This window comes from Callorhinchus milii, unplaced genomic scaffold, assembly GCF_018977255.1.
Source record: "Callorhinchus milii isolate IMCB2004 unplaced genomic scaffold, IMCB_Cmil_1.0 Scaffold1, whole genome shotgun sequence".
Taxonomy (NCBI): domain Eukaryota; kingdom Metazoa; phylum Chordata; class Chondrichthyes; order Chimaeriformes; family Callorhinchidae; genus Callorhinchus; species Callorhinchus milii.
The window spans coordinates 86,643,730-86,666,364 of NW_024704742.1; the positions used below are offsets into that span (position 1 = coordinate 86,643,730).

Genomic DNA, 22,635 nt, shown 5'->3' on the forward strand with positions numbered 1-22,635 from the left:
ATAATAATAATTAATAATAATTGCATTTGATATAGTGTCTTATCACATCATTGAGACATCAAAACGTGCTTCACAGGATATACTATAAAGTGTATTTTGTAGGTGAACACGGCAACCAATTTGTACACAGCAATGTTCCATATCAGTCATGAAGAGATTGATCAATTTTATTTGGGGGATTGTCGACAAGGACACCCGGAGAAACTCCCTTCTCTTTGCGAACAGACGGGACCTCATCATTGTCTACTTGCTTTAGTTATATTAACTGGTATTCACAAATTGTCTTTGTGCTTCGTACTGTACATTTTCCATCATATGATTAATTTATGGTGATTACCGATTTTGGACTGCAGCTTAAATAATTGAAGAGGTGTCTGTTCACCTGAACAGAGTAGAATGAAATTAAATATGGTCTGGCCTCCAACCTGAGGAACTGAAGTTTGTTCCAAAATAATGTGTATTAAACTACGAAAGAAGACTGTAGCTCTGTGACTGATTAATTAAAATAGTTATTTTGGTTGGGAGGTGGTGGCGGGGAAGGGAGAAGAGGAAATGTCCTCGTACTTTTACTGAGAGAAGCTGAGAGACATAGGAACACATTTGGTAATGGAAAAAGCAATTGTGGCCCAATGGGCCTGCCCATAGTAAGACAAAATAATGCTACATTTACTCTCACATTTACAAATCTATGTAACTCTTATCTTGCATACCCCTCAATCAATGTTATCTCCAAATAGCTAGCGTATTCCCTATTGAATTTCCTGACACAATTTAACACATTTCAGAAAAACAGAACTGGTCTTTCAGGTCAAGTACAAATACATTATTAATCCAGAATATGCAGCCAATTTGCACACCTTGTCGTATCCAATTATAGAGACCAAGGGTAACCCACACAGAGCTTTACTTTAACTGTGTGGCTGCCAGCTTACCCACTTAGAAGAGAGGCTGTTGTGTTTGGTGAGCTCAGCTGGAGCAGTGGTCGTGATGTTACAATTGGCTTTTGTTCTCCTGGGCTAGGAAAGTGAGCTCAGCCAGGTTTCCTGCTCGCTGGCCAGAATCCTCTGAAAGTGAGTGTGTGTAGATGTCAGATAAGGATAGGATTGGGCTTGGCTGTAATGCCTCCCATGTTAGCCCACATAATCACCCGTAGTAAACACTGCGCCCCCATCACACCACTTCTAACCAGGCTCCACTGGCGTCCTATCACAGAACAAATCGATTTCAAGATCCTTTCATTCGTCTACAGATCCCTTCATACTTTGACACCTCCCTCCTTTTTTGACCTGCTTTCTCTCCACTCCCCGCCTCCTCTCAGCTGGCTCTGGTCTCCTACTTGTCCCTCGTCTCCTCCGCTCCACCATCGATGGCCTGCTTTCAGCCACTACACCCCGAAGCTTTGGAACTCTTACTCCAAATCCTCCACCTTGCCCCCTCCTTTTCATCTTTTAGATCACGACTGAAGGCTTTCCTCTTCGACCATGCTTACGGTCACCTCATCCCTCCCCCCGGGTCGGCGTCAGTCTCCGCCACTGTTAAGCGCTCCAAGGTGTTGCCCATCATGAAGGGCGCTATATAAATGCAGGATGTTGTTGTTATTGTTGTTGTTACATTTGGCTTCAACCGTCTCTGGTTTAGGGGAAATGAGGCAGGTTTCCTGCTCCTGACCACTGGCCATAATTCTCTGAAAGAGAGTGCGTATGGACATAGGGCAAGGGTAGGATTGGCCTTGGCTGTGATGTTTCCCATGTTAGAATAGTCTGCCAGGGCTCAATGTTCATGCTGACATGTCATGAATAGCCAGGCAGGCGAGGTCTGGATCCCATAGAACTGCACCTACCCCCGTGGTCATGAACCACATCATCCAAGAGGCGAATGGAAGATGATTTGAGTGGATTCTAAACAAAAAGGTCAAAATGTTGTTTTATCCACGAGGGTTACTGCTCTGTTCACATCCTGTCCTGAACAATACAAAGTTTACGAAGAATACATTTTGAGAATCAGCTTTGTAAGTGCAAATGGTTCTGGTGTTTCTGTCTGATCTTCTCACACAGGGAGTCCAAGGGTAACCCACACAGGGCTATACTGTAACTCTGTATCTGCTAGTGTTTGGTGTTATTGTGGAGTGGTACCCTCTGAGGAAATGAACAAGGCCTGTCGAAAAGATCCTTTTGTTCTTGTGCAGCAGATATTGTTTCATGGCGATAGTGTTGAGTTTTGGAGGAGTCATGGGCATTTGAAGTGAGTGCAGGGAGTGGGGGTTAATGTGTGAGCGGCAAAATCTCGGTGATATGAAACCAGACAGGTCAGCCTTCTCCCATTACACACTGCATTGTAAGAACTGAGTGCATCATGACACCAGATAGCTGCCGACTGGTCCAGTGAGCTGTGTAGATCAGCTAAAGCCAGGGAGGACAGGAGCAGCAGCACCGAGCAAGCGGGCAGACGATCAACAAAGGGCAAGAATAAAAAACATTGGCTCGCTTCTCACAGAATGGAGAACTTCTGGATGTATCAAGTAGATTATCGAGATAAGGAGGTTTGTCAGGGTGCCTGGATTAGAGGAAACCTGAGCTGAATATTGCAGGATTTAGATGTTGTGTTTGCTGTGTGTGGTTTTGTTTGGCTCCGCCAGTTTTAAACGTTCCTGCTAAAGTTGGAGATGTCCTGGTGAGGAAGGCGTCGCTGGGCCATTCTTGCCCTCTGTCCCTCTGCTGTGACCCACTGACGTTTACTGATGGCTTTCGGCTCCTGACTATCTGACGCAGGATTCCAGCACTCGCAGCCTGTATTAGATTTGTAAATCACAATAGCCATGTGATCCACATTTGCCTCACAAATAAAACTCCCAATACTTGGGAAGTACTGACTGCTGTGTTTGAAAAATGTATTGTGTTCGTGTTGGATAATTCAAAATCTAGGTCTGATTAGAACTGGTATTTTATACAGTGCTCTTATGTGACTTGTTTTCTGCCTGGCCTCCATTTGTACCCCTCTTTCCTCCCTCACCCCCACCCCAATCCTCCCTGCATGTAGTTTGCAAGGTAACAGGAATGTTTTTGTGCTATTATAAACTACAGTAAATTTCCCCTCATTGCCCACAGTGTTACGAGCTGAATCGTTTGGTCTGGAGTGATTTGCCCTCAGTACGTAGTAGCACCATGACTCAGCTTTGACAATATTTTTTCCCCCCTGTCTTTAGCAATCTCCATCACCTGGCTCCTCTTCACCCCAGGGTGCAGAGTCATCTGTGCGGTCGCATCAGTCCGACATAAATGATACAGCAGAAACATCAGCAAATCGAGAGGTACGCACTGTATTGCCAGGTTTTGTTCCTCCTCTTCCCCACTCCCCCCCGAGCTCTATAGCCTTTACCTCTAACAGAAATAATTTATCGCACTATGTGTGTTCCGCAACGGGATAACTGGACTTTAAGCAATTCCATTTCCTGATAGTCTGTGTTACAAATTAAAGTTAAGCTTCAGTGCAAGAAGAGTTTCCTATCGATCAATTCTTGGAATAGCTTTTGTGAACGTTTATTGCAGAACAAGTGCAAGTGTTCCTGTTTGTCGTGCATGTGAGTGGTAAAGTGAGATTCACCACGGGGTGATAATGGAAGGATGGCAACCAGAATTTAAATATTGGTTTTGATCAGCAATGTCAATTTTAATTTATTTTGTTTGTTGTAGGATTTTATCCTGCAACGATTGGGTGCGTGTTCATGTTTTTTTCATATTAATAAATGCAGATGGAAATCTGTACCATGTTCTTGACAGGCACATCGAATAATATTGAGGGGTTGGATTTCCGTATGTTTCGACCCCTGTAGTTTGAGGATTGACTGTCCCCCGAGCATTTTTAAACCGGTTTTGCCTTTTCAAATTACTTGCCATCCAAATACCTCTACAAAATGTACGCAGAGGATGGGAGGATGAAGTTAGAGCTCTTGCTAACTCTTGCAAATGATCACGCCTTCTTATGGAGTGCCCCCTCATACTTCATTTATACTGTACGTGTGGCAGTGAATCACCAGGACTGAGTCAGCCATTTGATGCCAATGGAGTACAAATTGGGCGTGGAGCCAGACCCCCTCCTCCTGACACCAGTTGGAGGAGCTGTACTCAGGAGCAGTGCGATTAGCGTCCAGCGTAGTGTGGTGTCTGACACCGTACTGCCCTGCAGGTCAGTGAAGGTTCCCACGATGTTCATTGAACCACAGGGGAATATTCAATAATCTATGTTTTAATGTTGTTCATTCATGTGTTTGGCTGTTTAATAACGTTGAAATAAAGGAATCGTGTTTGCTTTCATGGCCCCAATTTGATGTGGATCAGGAAGTATAACTCCAACCAATGTATACTTCTGGACTTCTGCAAGTGAAGACCTATAAGTTGTGTGTATTTGTGTCGTACCTACCGGCTTATAGCATCAGCTGCAGCTGGATCGAAGACAAAGATACATAGATGGGAAGGAGTGACCGAAGGGCCCATAGACTTGATGCTGCAGATGACAAATAGTTGGTGCAAAGATGGGGAAAGGGCATGTGGCATGAGGAGCACGAGAGAGCCCCAGAAATTGGGAGCTGGGGGGGAGGAACTTTCTGTATTACACTGACACCAAATCAGAACCTGAAAATGCTATGAAAAACACAGAAAGTCATCCGGCATCTGAAACCGTTTTACGCATCAGTCAGAGCTTCGAAGCAGGGGTACTTACCTGAAAGCAAAATGTGATGTCCTCGTTCAGATGTTGACCCACCTGCTGCACATTTCCATCATTTTTTATGTTTTTTTCTTTTTAATCTATAAAATGGAAGTCACGAGTTTACAGCAATAAGTTCCCTGTACTGTTGAACATTTTTCACCCCGTTTTCCAATGGAGGTATTTCCACCGGTGGTTTTATTGGTTGTTTCACTGAAACCTGATTGTGTTATTGCAAGAGTCAAATCTCACTACGAGCAATAAATGATCACAGTCTGTAACAAGCCTTGTTCATCGGCTTGTATGTACTGCAAAAAAAAGCCTATCCAACATCTTACCCTAACCTTGCTTTCACTAACTCCTGCATCATTTTACAGATCCCAGAGCGTAATCTAATGTGTGACCTTGTCATAATGATGAGCGAACTAACCAGTGCTTTTACAAGGCTAACTTTTTTTGATATTTCTACATGTGCATTCAAACTCTTACTCAGTTAGACGTGGATGGAGAAGCACCGTAGGAACCTTTGTGAAACGTTTGTTAGACTCGATTCAGGAGGCAATTGCTGAATTTGTATCTGGTGTTTGGAATGCGATGTATATTTTAAGGGGGCTGGGAGGACGTAGTACTTTCATTCTGTGATTGGACAAAAATTGAAGAGACATTAAAGTTTTACATCTGGTCATTTCACATATTGTGAAGGATATTCTGACTGGGGAGCTATTTGAATGGAGCTGGTGTCTTTGTGATCTGTACATTTTGAAGCTAGAATACTCACTTCCATATCATGATATGGCACAGAAATGGGCCATTCAGCTCAATTAATCCATTGCTGGTAACTTGACACAACAGCAGCGGCCGGTTGCGCTAGGCTGCAGACCGCATTTGAATGCAAATACCATCGTTTAACCATCGTTGACTGAAAGTTATCCATAGCTTCTGAAGAGTTGCTAACTATCTGAGATCTTTCAGTGAATCTCATGTGGGTTAGAAGTGGAAGTGGGTTAGTATTCAGTACTTTAGTGGCCCAGTTTCCCGGAAGTGCAAATTTTGCAAATGCCTCTTTAATCAGTGAGGTTATTATTCTGTGAAAACAAAGAGATTTCTAATGTTGCACGGGTTTGGCTACCAGCATGCTGAATACAATGCTTGTGGTACTGACTGGCTGATTTACGTTTCGCATGTGGTGTGGTGTCTGAAGCAGTGTTTGTCTTAATTTCAGTCCAGAAAAAGTTTGGCTTCATTTCCAACCTATGTCGAAGGTAAGAGCTTTTTCAGGCTTCTTTTTTCAAAGTAATTTCAGCAGTGTTTGACTCCAGTTAGCACTATCTTTTCTGGCAAATAATTCTTTATCGGGTTTAATTTTTAAAGTTGTATCAGCAGATGATTTTAAATTGCTCTTTAGAAGCACAACACAGGTTTTGTAACACATACTTTAGAAACGTGATTTTTCTTTTACGATTCGTGAGTTGTGCATTGGCTTGAAGTCGCCAATAAGAATGGCAATTGGTTTGTCAATAACAGTGGCACAGCTTATTGGGACTCCGGCCTTACAGTAGTGCAGATTGGTAGACCACAGGGTGCTTGCATTTTCCCTGTGTGGCATGTCACTCTGTCTTGGCTTCGCTGTTGGAGGCTGAGGCACAGAACAAGTGCAATGTACATCTTCCTCTTACTTTGTTACCACCTCCCCTCGAAAGACACACCCTCTCCACACACAGACACGCGCCCATACAGTGCAAAGACTCATATAAATTCATCAATGAGCACCTTCAAACTCCTGGCTCAAGAGTAACATTGGCAGACACAGGCCTGGGAGCAAGTGGTATGCCCCTCTATTGAATACAACGGCAGGAGGGAAAATCAAATACTTTTTTTTGCAATCTTTATAATAATTTAGGAATGCCCTTGTGCCCAAAATAATTGTTTCTGTCAACATGGTGCACAGGAATGAAAGTAAGAGTGTGCCTCTCAGAAAAATAAATCTGAAAGTGGGAAGGATTAACAGAAGGGAATCAGAACCCTGAGAACGCAGCCCTTGTCCATCTAGATAGCCATGATTTACATGGGCACACTGAGCCCATGCAGGTATATTGGGACCATGTTCCCGGCCTGTAATCCATCACAGTCATCAGGCATCTGCCAAGGGTGAATGACATGCTTGGGTGGGGGGGTGGGCGGGGAGTAGGGTGTTGTTTTGTGTAAGATAGACATTTGGGGTGAACATATTTAAAACAAGTCAGGGAACATAAGAGGTATCGGCGACTGAAAGTGATCCTTAGCTCTTGAAGAGTTGCTAACTATCTGAGATCTTCTGATTTCTGTGAATCTCATGTGGGTTAGAAGTGGAAGTGGGTCAGAATTCAGCACTTGTTGGAAGACATGGAGTTGGTGGTTCTGCAAAGCGTTGGTTTGCAACGGGATTTGTTAATAGAGTCTCAGAGTTACTATTGGTGAAACCTGGTGGTTACAGCCAATATGACAGCCCCCACTTTTGTGGACTCCGTGATCGGCTTCCAGCACTCCAGAGCAACATCCTGCAAGCTGGCCGGCATGTACTGCCCGCTGAAGGCACAATTCCCTCCTGCAGCACCATTTTTTATTCCTCTCCTTACTTTCGGGAATAAAATGATCCCCACTCAGCTCTTCTTGACACCTGACCACTGCCCCCTCTTACCCTTCCCCCGCCCCCACGCAGCTGGGGCTGTTCCATAAGGGAGAGTGCCCTCACTAGCTTGTCTGACTCTAGTGATAGAGTATCTTGTCACCATCAATTGCTTTGATCTAGTGGTCTAATTGATAGCTGCCGCACCTCGTCCACTCTTGGAAAACAAGGTTCAGACCCCAGTTTAACATTAGGGTTTGTATTCTTATCCCTTTCAAATGGTCCCTATTAGCACTGCCAGATTGCTCACGGTGAACTGCAGCACTTTAACTAGAAATGCAGTAAATCTTTAGCATACTTCAATAATGTAAGGTTAAAATGTTACAGGGCGGAAGTCATTCAGTGTGGAGCGTATTGTTACAATCACGGCATGTTTAAAATCAAGCCATCTGCATGTTTGAGCTCTGCGGTTGCCTTGTTCTTGGAAGATGGCTTTAGGACTCCTCATTAGTGGGTAGATTAACTTGTTTCCCTTGTATTTAAATGCTCTGCAGTAAATCACTAACTAGATAAGGGGTTTAGCATTCCAACAGAATCTTTTTATTAAATTGCAACTGATATTGCATAGTTCTTTGTTATGCCCACTAAACACACTTTATATTGTTCTTCAGCGCTGTAGCCATAACCTTGCTTATTTTCCCCTTGTCCTTTGCAAGCGGACATCATTAATACTGACGTGGATTCTGGGATGATATTTCACTGGGCAACTTGTTATAAAAGTTGTAAAAGTATTCAGAGAATTTGAGAATAATGAGAATTAACAACTCTCAATATTTTTATACCATAAAGAAGAGCATTTGTGGAAAGTTAGAACAATGTTCCATCTCCAGTGAGTTGCAATAAAGAGAAGCAGTGGCATTTTTTTCTCCCTTACCAGTGAGCTCCTGGGCCATAAGCAATTAGTAATTTTTTTCACAAATAAATCTGGTGGTGTTCCTTTAAAACTGTGGCATTAGCTGCTTCAGATTTCCCAAACCACAAATTTGCAATTGGAGGAAGAGGTGGGAAGAACAGTGGTGCATTGTAGTGTCAGGTTTGTGGTAGGAATGCAATTTCACCATGAACTTATACAGACACTCTTATCTGGCAATGTGCTGTTGAAGGAATGTAGGGCACAGTCGTGCACGATTAGCCAAATGATCTTTTTCTCTGTTGAAAGATTCTATGATCACAACAACAACAACAAGATTACATTTGTAAAGCGCCTTTCACGTCAGGAGGACGTCCCAAGGCGCTGGACAGTGTACAGCATTTCAGACCCGAGCTGGGGTCAGTGGGGAGAAGGGAGGGGAGGGGAAGGGAGGTGGCCGATGGCATGGTCGAAGAGAAGGGTCTTGAGGCGGGACCACCAGCCATCTTGTTACAATCACCACTCAGGCTGCACCAAGCACATGGTCATGTTGTTACTGGCTCTCATCCTCCACTAGGAATGAGAGTGGCAAACAGAATAAGATGGCTTCAACAAAGTGGTTAACTCCACCATTAACTATCCCTGACTTAGGGTTAGGAGCAACAGTATCAAATTCAGGATTGAATTAATTGATAATTAAGTCAACAGTAAAGAAATTGTTGGTAATTAAATAACAAATCCTATGTACCATGGGATTATTTGTATATTTTCCTTTGGGAACTGTCAGGAGGCTCCTCAGGTCCTAGGTTCATTTAGGGGTAACTAACTGACTTGCAGTTCACACAGTTCTGCTGGTTGCCGAATTTACCGTCCTTGGCAATGTGTGTCTGTTATCAGATTGCTAATGTTAGCTCAGCCCAAATTCTTCCAAGTTATTTATTGCGTAACCAAAACGTTAAATGATCTTTTGTCTCAAATGATCTGTCCAAAATCTTTCCAGTGATACTTCTGCTGCTGCTGACGAGAGGTTTTATTTTCTGTTCCGTAGTTCCTGGACCTTGTGACCCTGAGGACCTTATTGATGGGATCATCTTTGCAGCCAATTACCTGGGATCCACCCAGCTACTCTCAGACAAAACTCCTTCCAAGAATGTCCGGATGATGCAGGCTCAGGAGGCAGTGAGCAGGATCAAGGTGATGAATCCCTCTGCTGTTTGCGGCCCATGTTAATCATTCTTTTGACAATCCCGTCATCTGTGGTTTTAGCTACTAACGGGTAAAAGCAAATTTCCAGTTCCCTCTTCAGGAGGCATTCCGAGTTGGTCCAGGCACCGATTTCACTGTCAGGCAATCTTCGATAATCTCCTCATTCCTAACACGTTTTAAGAGGAAAGATGATGGGGTTGCTATTTTGCTCGTGTACAGTCTGAGGTATCAAAAAATGGCAGGCTCTGGAGACAGATTAACTATTCTGCTTGCTTGTTCCAATTCACTCCTGCTACATTTTGTAAATTCCTTTTGTAAAATGGTCAGTGTTCTGAATTTTGAAACGTCTCTTTGGATGTACAGTACTGTGTTTGATAAATTATATGTTTCCTCCTGAAATCTCAGTTGCCAAACAGATTATGTACTGAAAGTGTTTTTTTCCTTCTGTGTTTGCAGTAACCTCCCTGCAGTCAGTTTATTATCATTGGTAAAAGTATAGGATTTCTGTTCCCTGGTAAATTTTGCAGCTCGGTGTGCTGGCTGAGCCATATTGTAGGGCAGGAGAGAAAGAAGACAAAAATAAATGAAATCATTGCCATGTAAATATTGTAAAATAAATTGATAGGTGTTCTGGAATTGAAGACTATAATTTCAAGGAGTCCTGTTGCTCAGTGGTTAGAGCACTCGCCTCCCAAGCTAGAGGACTCGGATTTGATTCCCGGCAGGGCGAAACGTTGGACAAGTTTCCTACTCCACACACCTGTTTTCCTAGCAGTAAGTAGGAACTCGGTTGTTAGTCAATTGGCTGATCGCTTTTCCGGGGGTAATGATTCCTTCAAAATAAATGAAAATAATTTGGTCACTTAATCCACGATTTGTGGGCCACTACAGTGTGCAATTGGCTGCCCCGTTTCACCCAAAAATATACAGTCAATTCACTTTACGGTATATTCTGTGAAGCGCTTTGAGACGTCTCGAAGATGTGATAAGGCACTATATCAAATGCAAGGATTTTTATTGTATTGTTATTATACTGGGATTCAGATAATAACGCTTGATGCTTGTTTTAGCAGTGCATGATAATTGACACCTGCAGTCCGCTTTCTATCTTGCGATATCTTCTTGGTATTTTTCCTCCCCCACTCCAACTGTAACTAATTTATTCCTTTCCAGAAAGTGCTCCCAGTTGCTTATGTTGTCTGTCAGCAACTGATGGCAGATTGATGTTTGCTCCTTAAAGACCAAAATTTTATTGATGTTAATTGTAAAATCCGAATCGAAACCGGTGGACTTACTGTCATCTCAACCCGTTGCAGGAAGAGCATCTATTTCGCTGAGAGTAGCTAGTTCGCTGAGAGAGGTTTTACCTCTCCTAATACTGAACTGGATCTGTGTCAGCCTTAGCTTAGTTACAGCACTGAATCAGAAGATTGTAGATTCGAGCCCCAGGTTGGGACATGGAACTCACAGTCTAGGCTTGACACTCCAGTGTAGTGCTGGGGGAGCGCTGCATTGTTGTGAAGCTGGTTGGAAACTTTAGAATATATGATAATACTTTCTTGATTACAGGATAGCCGATTTAATCTAGATTTCAGTCTTCACTTGGTTTCATTAATTTGAAGTTGTGAAAATGCACTTGAGGATATCATGAGTTTTCGAAAGTGCCTTAGACCATTGAAGGGATCCTACTGTGTGATTGGCCAATGCCCAACTTCATCAGATGAGATGTTAGTTAATTTGAGGTCCTGTCTGCCTGTTCAACTGGATGTTAAAGATCCGACAGCGGTAATAGAGGAGAGAAGGGAGCTTCTTCTGGTGCCATGGCGAATTAATCCCCCCAAATAAAACTGGTTATTCACTCCATGTTTGTTTGTTTGTTTGTGGGACATTGCTGTCTGCAATTGGGCTGTTATGAGAGCCTAAAAATAGTCACTCTAATTCACAGTAAAGCACTTATGGGATGTTCTCCCAACAGGAAAGACACTATACCAAATGCAAGGATTTCTATTTTATTATTACTACAGTATTTGTTACTCCCGGTGTCCTGGGCAACAATTCCCCAAATAAAATTCGACATTCACTTCATGACTATTTGTGGGACATTGTTGTGTGGAATTGACTGCCTACAAAATAGGTCACTTCATTTTATAGCAAATCTTGTGAAGCGCTTTGAAATGTACTCCTAATGTAAAGGACATGATATCAAATATCAGAACTATTAGGATTTTTATTTTTAGATGTGTTGTTCAGTTCTCTTACAATTTTCCCGACAGGTTTGATGTTTTTCCCTCATCCTTTTACTAAAACAGTACTTTTCTAATCAGGAATGTGATTCCTTGTAGAATGTGTATTTAGTAAAAGGATGTGGCCCTGAAACAGGGAAGCATGATTAGCTGCCAATACGTAGCAAAGTACCATTTATTATAATAATGAAATTGAAGCACGTTGAGACTTTCTCCCGACATAAAATGCGCTGTATCAAATGCAAGGATTATGAAACGCAGCTGCAAAAATTGTTATAATCCTGTTGTAGCACAGTTGTTTGGGTCTAATGTCTCATGCCTGTGTTATAACAAATTGCAAAAATAGGCTGAGTTGTGGGTCAAGTCACCACCAACATCACATCCTACACAATGCACATGAATGCTCTGCATCGAAAGCCCTGCCGATGTCACTTCCTCACCAAATGACACAGGAATTTCCTGCACATAATGTATACACAGTGCACAGGAAGTCATATGGATGACAGCCTGATGACCTGGAAGATGGCCATTTTGAAGCGAGTTGGAAGCTAGTTAGGATGTGCGCTGAAGACAACAAGGCACCCGCCTTCTCAGAGGCACTTTACTAATGGGGTTGCTTTGTACTCATTCTTTCATTAGTTATATCACTTTAACTGGTCCAAACATTTCAAAGCACTTCATGGGTAATTGCTGTCGAGTGTGTTGACTATGAATTTGACACCTGCTGAAGTCTAGGAAAGCACAGGGCAAAGAAATGAAATCACACAATTTGTAGCAAACCATTGACCATTGTGATGAATGTGCGAGGCCCAAGTAAAGGTGGATTGTGCGGTTCGAGAATTGGTGACTGGGATTTGACAGTTGACATGAGGACGTCCACTTTATAACCACTGGCAGGGAATAGTGCAGGTGAGAGGACCATTAATGGGGCTGGTCTCAGGTCATTGTTGATAATAATAATAACAGTAATAATCCTTGCATTTGATATAGTGCCTTATCATGAGACCTCTCAAAGCGCTTCACAGAGTATACTGTAAAGTGAATTGACTGGGCATTGTAATGACACATTCTGAGAGTATTGTATCTTGCACATGAAAGGAAGTAGATGGGTCTGAGGTTTACTGTGGACTGTGAGTGAGCTGGGACCCTGTACCAAATTAACTCTGTTGATGGGCCAGATAAGATTTGCATATGAATCGTTGGAGTGTATGTACCTTTACCCTATCAGTGGAGAGGACATTGAAATGGAATTTTAAAAAAAATGAAAATAGTGTAAAAGAATACAGGGAAAGTAGAGAATTAGAATTAGAGTATATAAGTAAAAGTAAGACCCAATAAAGATTCAAGGGGTGACTAGCTGCCTTTGGTACTGTAATTCCTATGGCGCTAATAATTCCGAGATACTACAGTGAAGCTGGTTGGAAACTTTAGAATATATGATAATACTTTCTTGATTACAGGATAGCCGATTTAATCTAGATTTCAGTCTTCACTTGGTTTCATTAATTTGAAGTTGTGAAAATGCACTTGAGGATATCATGAGTTTTCGAAAGTGCCTTAGACCATTGAAGGGATCCTACTGTGTGATTGGCCAATGCCCAACTTCATCAAAACCAAAATTTGAAGATCTCATTGATGAGATTGACTGTTTAACCTAGTACAGCCAGTCAACCTCATTTTGGTTTGCTTACTGTCCGAATCAATCCTCAGTTGAAGTTCGTGGTATGGTGTGTGTACAGACCAAGAAAGAGAGTCATATCTGTGTAACCATGGGCAGAAAATTCATAAAATGGTTCTTTGGGTTTACAACTGTTGACACTGTCCCCTCCGCATCCCATTAAAAAAAGAGTGGACTTGATTGTTCTGCCATTTGCAAGCCTATGACCAATCATTGCTATCATTGAGCATTAACCACAGTTTACATGCATAATCATCTTGGCTCTGATCCATTCTGTGTCAAATTGATAACATTTCCCCCAGGATAGGTTGCTACTCAGGTATAACAAACTACTTCTTAATTCGCAACTTCTTTGAAAGTTTATGCAAGTACAATCATATTTTCCCAAAGAACAGTGTGATTTGTATTATTATGGAGCTGGTGCAGAAGACCTAGAAGGGCCCTCATCTAAGTCAGCTCTGGAGGACACTGCTCTTGCAGATAGATGGACGAGATTTTGTTCCCTCTAAATCATTCCTTTTTGGGGGAAGGGAAAGGTTGAAATTTCTTTGCAGCATACAAAATAATTCCCATCAACAATCTTTAAAGGAATAATTGTCACAAAAATGTTTGATTTTAAACTCCCACTATTTTAACTGAAACGCATTTTATAGAAATAATCTCCAGTGCATTGGGGGAGAAATTGGGTGTTTGTTGAGGGTTTTTAATAGTTAAAAAGTCACCTTTTATTCATGATGTTCATAGTGATATTGAATTTGATTCAAATAGGGATTGCTTGCTTTTAATTCAGGAAATTTTAGAATCTATTGCAATATATGCTCATAATAGCTGTAAACCTGTTGAGATTGGCTGATCTCCAGAGAGAGATTTTTGAAAACCTTTGAAGGACTGTCTTTTATTATTTTGATTTGAAGAGATTGAATGCTCTTATCAGAAATGCTCATGAAAAAGAGATGGATTTGCAATGACTCCTGCTATTAAATTGAGATAATTAGTACATACATGTTTATATTCTCATCCATTATCTCCCCCACTTCCCCTCTTCATAAAAGGCATTTGACTCCTTTTACCTCCTATGTGGTTTGCTGGGTGACATCCAGTACCTCGCTCAAGTAGCCATTATTCATGTACGAATCTTGATAGCTATTGATAGCGGGGGTCACAGCACAGTGATCTTGTCCTTATAAAACATTCAAACACTAGTACCCTCAGAAGGGGTCTTTTGATTGGGAACCCTTGTTACATTTTCCTTCCATAACCTAGGGGTACTGAGGTGAATTACAGCACCCACTACGGCCAGCCAGGTGAAGATCAGCTGACTCTAACTCACAGACCTGATCAAATCTGAGACCTTCCCAGGTAAGGCTTAGTTGCTCACTGAGCCCTTAGTGCCACAGAAAGAATTTGCCATTAATATTTTTGAGCATCACAGTACAGTACTGGCAGGTTACGCTCTCAGTAGTGGCGAAAGAATTAACAGAGGAAGGACTGTTCGCTTCCAAACCTTTAATCGTTATAGACAGGTTTAGATTGCAATTCTGATGCAGTCAGTGAACTATTCCTTAATTAAAGAATGGCATTAATTAAGAAATTGAATGCTTTTAGGAATAGCATTTTTTTCTCCCATTGTGACAAAAATGGGTTAAGATTTCCCAATGTCTTCGAGAATGCAGAATGCATGAAATAATTATTTTCTAAATTTATTGAAAATATTTAACAGGATGTCCTTCATTTGGGGTGGGGGTGAGGCATGGTGGGTTCTGCTTGAGTTGTTTGAGATATTAGTGCCTATTCTAATTATAGTACTACAATGTCAAAAATATTCAGCATTCTGTAGTGTTAAAATTAAATAGGTGTTACTCAGAGCATTAACAAAGTGCTCCCTAAACGCTGGGCACCACATGGAAATATTCAGATGAGAGCAATCCTTTTTTAAAAAAAATGAAACATAGTACTGAACCCAAATTTAGTTTAAGTGTAGCTGAAACCTAGAGATTTGATTTATTTATTTTGGGAGGAGAGGTGGGTCAGATCATGTCAATCTCAGAAACTGCAAATGGGAACAGTGGTCTGAATCTACATTTCCACTTTCCCATCATAATAAACCTTTGAGAATAAAATACATAGTAAGAAAATAATAGCTTGAATAATAAATTTCAAAAGGCAATTGGATATATACTTGAAAAGAAACAATGTGCAAGGCTATGGGGAATGAGCGGGCGATTGGGACTAAATTGGATAGCTCTTTCAAAGAGCTGGTAGAAAATACCCCAGGAAAAAAGTTCAAGATTACAATTGTACGTGAAGAGAACTTCATAAAAGTAATTTTCACCTCTCCACATTCCAACCCCCTCCACTCTCAATGCTTAAACGATTGTGCAGAGCTATAAAGTTCTTGAATATTTGTAACTTGCATATGTGAGGACAAACTGGGAGGGAAAGGAGCTGAAGTTATACGGATGTTTTTTTGCTACATATCCTGCACCCTCTGAAGAGCTTTTGAGTAGGACAAGCTGCTGCAGTTTGTGATTCCTCCTCTGCTATGCGTCTGTCAGTTCTTCTCTAACCATTCTCCTATCTCTGTTTGTTCCATGCCGAGCAGATGGCCCAGAAATTGGCCAAAAACAGGAAGAAGGTGCAGTACCTCATCAGCTTGATGTCGTTGCATTTTGTTTTTGATTTCTTTCGAAACGTTCTAACTTTTTTTTGGTTGTCTTGGTTTACTTTTCTGCATCCAGTAAATCGCACAGAGTTCAGACAGGAGGCAGTCCCTATGGCCACATTGATTACCCTCCTGCTTTGATGAAGGAGCCTCTCATCCCAGGATTATCACCCAGCATTAGCCATCTCACGATTCATTTTGGAGTCCCATCCGCCGTTGCTCACGGCCTCTCAGTTTTCATTTTTTTTATTTGAGCAATTCAGAACTGAACCAACAACAACAAATTCCACTTATAGAGCGCCTTTCATGTCGGGAGGATGTCCCAAGGCGCTAGACCATGAAGGGTTTGCACCTGAACTGGGGGTTGGAGTTAAAAGGGGTGGAGGGCAAGGGAGACCTTAGAGAGCTTTAAAACCAGAACAATGATGATTCTTGCTTCCAGATCATATGGAAGGGAGCTGAGAACTAACAATCACCTCTTTTCTTGGAGTCGTCAGATTTCAATTAATTTGGATGAGACAAACCAGCGAGCCAGGAAATGCTGCTGACTGCTGATTAGAATCGTGTCTCCGTTACCCAGCGCAACATTTGGACTAGTTATATTGCTGCCAAAACACTCGGTTGTTCTGCTCTTTATTGATATCTACACGGAAATCCTTTTGCTTTCCTTCTTTTCTCTCAACTTACAAAAACCACTTCTGCTCCTTTCCACTATCTGCAGATTGCTGGATGCAGAAAGTATACTTTATTGGTGTTTTAAGATGTAAAAGTTTATGTTTCACAGCGTTAAGTTGAAGTGCACTGTGGCTGTGTGGAATTATTGGTTTATATGCATTTCTAATCCTTCTAAGCAAAATAAGCTTTGGTTTTGTTTTATTTTTGCCAGCCGGGATCGGAAGAGGACGGTTTTTGCTCCTGGCGCTTTTTCTATCCTATTAACCTGATGGCAACTTTGCCTGATTCTAACATTGTGATCCTGTTTTCTATTTTTTCCTGATGAATGTCTCCCAACTTGTGGCCGTCATGCCAACCCAAATCAGAGGCTCAAAAAAGACTATGCACTTTCCATTAGATCTGTTTGGTAAACAGTGCAAATGTAGCACTCTGAAGGGTGGGGGGAGGAAACACCCTCCTTAGTTTTAAAGGTTTTGTGCTTTGAAGTATTTCATTTTCTTCAAAAATCTGTAGCCCTCCCCTGCCCCCCTCCTTTCTTCAGGTACCAAAAGCCATGAATTATTTCTAACTGAAGGGTGTGGCCTGGCAGTGGAATATTGGATTTGAGCCGGTCCTCTGTGACGGCCTTGGTAGTTTCTGAGCCAGGCGAGTCTGCAGTACTCCAAGATGCTGTTGCTGGCATGTAACAGAATACATTGTGTCCTGTGACAATTTCCACATGAAAAAAACACCTTACTATGGATTAGTGGATCAGTGTGGCGATCAGATTAAACTCCTTGTACGTGTAAGAGCTTGGTGGATTGATGCCTTTCTCCCAATTAAGAAAGGGAGGCCAATGCTCTGTTTTTGGTTGGTATTTCGAAAGCTTTATAATCCGTGAAAAGTGAAGGATGATGTTCAGTGATCTTGTCGATGGTGTGCTGGTGATATTTAGTATTGAATGTATTACTGCTAGCAGATGTGGTTTTGTTTAAAAGGTGATATCACAGCCCTGTTACTGCTTCCTGTTCTAGGCACCTGAAGGAGAGGCGCAGCCCATGACTGAGGTGGACCTCTTCATTTCTACTCAGAGAATTAAAGTGCTCAACGCTGACTCCCAGGTAAATGTGAAAGCTGAAAGTCTATAACCAGTTCCTATGCTCCACCACCTGAAAAATTACAAGTACAAAATATTTCTGTCACATTTGGGTGATTGTAACGTCCGCTGTAATTATCTGTGAGGGTCTGGTTTTGTTAGTTATTTTGTTACTTATCGCTTTTTGGAGTCTCAGAACTGTGAAGATCAGGCTAGTGACTGGCTTGTAGGCTTCTGCCAAATTTCCTCTGTAGGCGACCAGAGCAGGAGAAGAATGTTAGTGCTCCAATTTGACTGGCTGATTAGCTCTCCCTGTCTGTCTCCCTCTCTCCCTTCCTCCAACTACACAATAAAAATACAATGCCTTTCTTTCCCTCCCTTCACTATCCTTTCCCATTTTGTCTCTTCTTTCCACTCTTTCTGTCCAGCTTAATATTATGTTTTCTTGCTTTCCATTTTCTCTCTTCCTTCCATGTTTTCTATCCAATCTAACATTATGTGTTCTAACCATCCACCCTCGCTCCCTCCCCTTTTATATTTTTATGTTAAAAAAGTTTTTCTTCTAACTGCACCACCTACTTTGGGGGTGGCAACTTCCAAACTATTTTGTTTGTATTGGTTGCCAAGGGTGGTATTTAAAAGCCCATTGGAAGCTCAGGTCAACCTTTTGGTGCTTTGAAAAGGGTGTCAGGAGGAGAGACTGCTGATTGATCAGGAAACTCATCAGTGTTCCACTCCCTACCCCAGAGCCTGGATGGACAAACTTATCTAGGGCTCAACAAAGATTAATGGTAGGCTAGAGCTCAGTGGATAGGAGTACTGTGGACATAACTCCCAAGTTGCTTGACACAATGCCTGGTTTATAGTGTGCTGCAATGCCAGCCTTGTATTGTGTTGGGCTTGAAATCTCCTGGTTTAAATTGTGCTGTTTCATTTCAAATGTTCTAAACCTTGAGAGGAGAATTGGAAACAGATATTCAGCACATTGTAAGTGATGCTTTAAAGGGCTCTCACAGAGGAACCTAATCAATAGAGAAAGTGAACATGGAGCAATCATTTCTGACCTGCCAGGGTAAGGTCCAGGGTCGTGAGGGCAACTTTGGAACAACAACAACAACTTGGATTTATATAGCGCCCTCTACGCTGGACGGCGTCTCAGAGCGCTTCACAGTAACGGATCCCGGGGCTGAGCCAGCGGGAGGGGGAAGAAGGTGACCAAAGATGTGGTCGAAAAGAAAGGTCTTCAGCCGAGACCTGAAGAGAGGGGACGAGGCGAAGGGAGTGAGGAAGGGAGTTCCAGAGCCAACAGATACCAGGACATACTTGTTTACGCAGTGGATCCTTGCAGCCAAGTAGGGTGGTGAAGGCCAGGAGAATAATTTAAGAAACAGTTTGATGCTGTAATGGGAGGATGGTGGAGTTGGTCTAAGAGGATGAGATCAAACTCCCCAATGGATGGTATTCACCACAAGCTACCTTATGAAACCTTATGAAAGTGAAGTTTCTTTACTCCACATGTCTCTATTTTCCTGGCATTAAGTGGATCCCAATTGATAGTTGATTGGTGGATTGCTTTCTGGGAGTGATAATCCCTCCAAAATAATAATAATGTGGTCACTCAATCCACGACTGTTTGTGGGCACTGCTGTGTGTCAATTCACTGCTGTGTTTCCCCCTCAAAATACACAGTCATTAATTACTCTTTAGAGTATATTCTGCAAAGTGCTTTGACACATCTCGAAGACATGATAAGGCACTATTTCAAATATAAGGATTATTATTATTGTGATATCTGCTGGCTAACTATGGTTTGCCACTGGCATTCAGAGAATCCCTTTGGGTTGGCTCCCTTTGGAGCATTTTTAATGCAAAAAAACAAATTGGACAAAGGAGAGAGGATAAAAAAGAGGACGTTTATATCAACAGCTCGAGCTTTTCGAATCTTAACTTTGGAGCAAGCTGAAAGTACTGATGAATATGATATTTGTGAGCTTCTCCAGTAAGTACTGTAGCATGTAAACATAATGAATTCATAAAAAGATTTAGGCAGCAGCTGAGGTGGATGATTAGTGCAGCAGTCCAATGTATATTTTTGTTCCTACGTAGCTAAGACAGCCCCTGGGAGGTATTATTTTCCGACAGTGGACATTTTCCAACACTTCTGATTTTTAAAGGTGCAAAATCTTCAGGGACTGTGATCAAATTGGGCCGTCATCTATCCCGCCAGTATCAGGAGCCAGCTTTGTCAGTAAGGGGTAAATCTGAAGATGTCACACAGTGAAGCGTTCAGTGGAAGCTCAATGTCTGTTTAATGTCTACTGCTGTTCAGTGTAATGTCGCAGCTTTGATATAGTTGCAGATGCAGATGCTTGTCCTTTTTGTTTACACTCAACACTGCAAAACCTATAAAAAGAAACCCTCAGAGACTCAGATTGAAACTGTACTTCAAAATAGGTTAAATGGCAAGCAGATTTCATATTTGTTTCTTGTCCTTTGTTTTTGTGGGGGGTTTTTGCCACCAAAGTTTGAGTGGCGCAGTTAACATTGCACAATCGAGAACATGTGATTTGTTTCCATCAATGAAATAGGTTGTTTTGCGGTGCCATTATTTGGACAGAACATTGTCAAATTTCCCGCCACTTAAAATTTAGTGTTCCACTTGTAAAAAAAAAAAGTGTGGAACAGTGATTCGTTAAAGAGCTAGTAAAGTGGCCTTCCCAGGATGGCCATTAGTGAGCAGGTCTTACGTGGTATGAAGGTGTGTAGGGACGAGCTGTTGGTAGCAAGCATAACCATTTTTTATTGAGTCTTTGTCTTCTTTTTGTCTCCCTCATTTTCTTTCCTGTCCATATCCCTATATCCCCCTCCAACCATATCCCTATATTGTATCCCTGTGTGCGTGAGACTCAGGTTTTGTTTGCATCAGTGTCTGTCTCTCTTGTCAGTATTTGTCTGGGAGTCTTTCCCTCTGTGTCTTTTCAGCAATGCCTGTCACACTCGCTTGTTCTTTCCCCATCTGAAGAACAGCAACTTGGATTTATATAGTTTTTTTGACAGAGTATAATGTGTCCAAGTGCTTTATACAAATAATGTCGGACATGGAGTAGGGAGAGTGGAAGATTGCTCACTCATCGCCTCTCACACTCGCTGATTCACTTTCATTCTTCTCTCATACACTCACTGTTTCATCTTTTATCTCTCATTCATACACATTCACATTCTCGCTCCCTGCCTTGCCCCCTCTCCTTTCTTTCAAACCTTCCCTCTCTTCTCCCTCACTCCAGAAATGTTATTTTTATATGTTTATTGTTGAATGTAATGTTTATTGGGTTGAAATGTTTTTCTGTTTGAATTCAGATTGGGAATGTGAAAACAAATGTCTTCAGAGTGTGAGTTTGTGAATGTATTTTTTAGACTGATGTAGACAAATACTGAATTTTTAAAAAAAAGCATTACAGTGCTTTAAAAGCTGTGAGTTGGACACTGTAAAACTCTCCTCTTTGTGGAAATGACAGTTTCAATTCAATTTCTAAATTCTGTCAATGAGTGGAAATCTGGAATGGCTCCTTTTTGCAACTTAGCCAAAGCATGGGATTGTCCGGGAGGGATTTTTGATTGACAGGAGTTCTTTGGGGGGTTCTGTTGAATTGCCAGAATAGACATTTTTCTAATGGACCTAGGTCCATACAAAACAGGCTACAGTTGCATAATTTATAAGTTTTGACCCAACTTTTTGTCCACAGAAGAGAGAATAATCCAACAGGTTGTGTGGCCTTTAACAAAATTAATAATGAGAAATAACAACTAACAGTTGTAGGTGAACCGTTACCCAGTACTGAAGCGCAGAGACATCCCCAATCACACTGTCAGCTTCAGGCTTTTATTAATCTATCCATCATTAACTAGAAAGACATTCTAGTTAAAATGGTGATTAGGAGGGCATACAGCTGAGAGGCTGCATATGTTAATATACAATAATAATCCTAGTATTTGATATAGTGCCTTATCACATCTTTGAGACGTCTCAAAGTGCTTCACAGGATATACTGTGAAGCGAATTGACTGTATATTTTGTGGGTGAAACACGGTAGCCAATTGTCCATAGGAGTGTCCCACAAACATTCATTGATTGAGTGACCAATTTATTTTTAAAAAGAAATTAATACCTCTGGAAAAGCGATCCACCAATCGACTGACAACCAGGTTCATACTTACTTACAGAGGCTTGTGGAGTAAGGAAACTTGTCCAACGTTTCGGCCTTCCCAGGAATCCAACCCAGGTCCTTTTGCTTGTGAGGCGAGTGCTCTAATCACTACGTTACATGATTCCACAATGTTAAAGCAAATCGCTCTGTGCTACCATCCCAGGCCCTAGCTGCCATTGTTCTGCAGTAAATCTGTAGTAACATTAATTTACTCCTCTTTGTTTGCTCTTCAAAAACTTGCATTTATACAGCACCCTTCACATAGGCTAATGTTTTCAGTAAAATCAGAGTCATAAATCGTTGCAGCGCAAAAACAGGCCACTTGACACAATGGTGTTTTTTCTCCATGTGAGACGCCCACCTTCTTACTCCACTCCTCGTAATTCATAATACTTCTCTTTTTCAAGGATCCATGAAATTCTCATTTAAAATAATATGTGCACTTTGTTTCAACCATGGTTTGTGGCAGAGAATCCAACATTCCTACCACTCTCTAATCTCTCCTTTAATTTTTTCTGATTATCTTCACTTGTGGCCTCTCATTATTGACTCAATGACCAGTGAAAGTAATCTTATTACTATAGAAATCATAGAATCGCTATTTACCCTGTCATACCCTGACATATTCTTGAAGTGGCTCCTAACCGAGATTCCTGGGTATGAATAAAATGTTCC

At 41.6% G+C, this 22,635-nt stretch overlaps 1 protein-coding gene across 4 annotated transcripts in view; it reads left to right on the top strand.

The window, feature by feature from the left end:
* The window catches only part of apba1a (amyloid beta (A4) precursor protein-binding, family A, member 1a), a 131,024-nt gene that overhangs the window by 86,065 nt on the left and 22,324 nt on the right, over positions 1 to 22,635 (top strand). For 2 of the 4 annotated variants that reach the window (XM_007892666.2, XM_042332741.1), the window contains exons 5-9: positions 3,203 to 3,307; positions 5,924 to 5,963; positions 9,265 to 9,410; positions 15,946 to 15,978; positions 17,694 to 17,780. In XM_007892666.2, the coding sequence (XP_007890857.1) occupies positions 3,203 to 3,307; positions 5,924 to 5,963; positions 9,265 to 9,410; positions 15,946 to 15,978; positions 17,694 to 17,780 (411 nt within the window). The remainder of the gene's footprint in view (positions 1 to 3,202; positions 3,308 to 5,923; positions 5,964 to 9,264; positions 9,411 to 15,945; positions 15,979 to 17,693; positions 17,781 to 22,635) is intronic. The other 2 variants (XM_007892667.2, XM_042332754.1) reach the window with 2 other exon arrangements.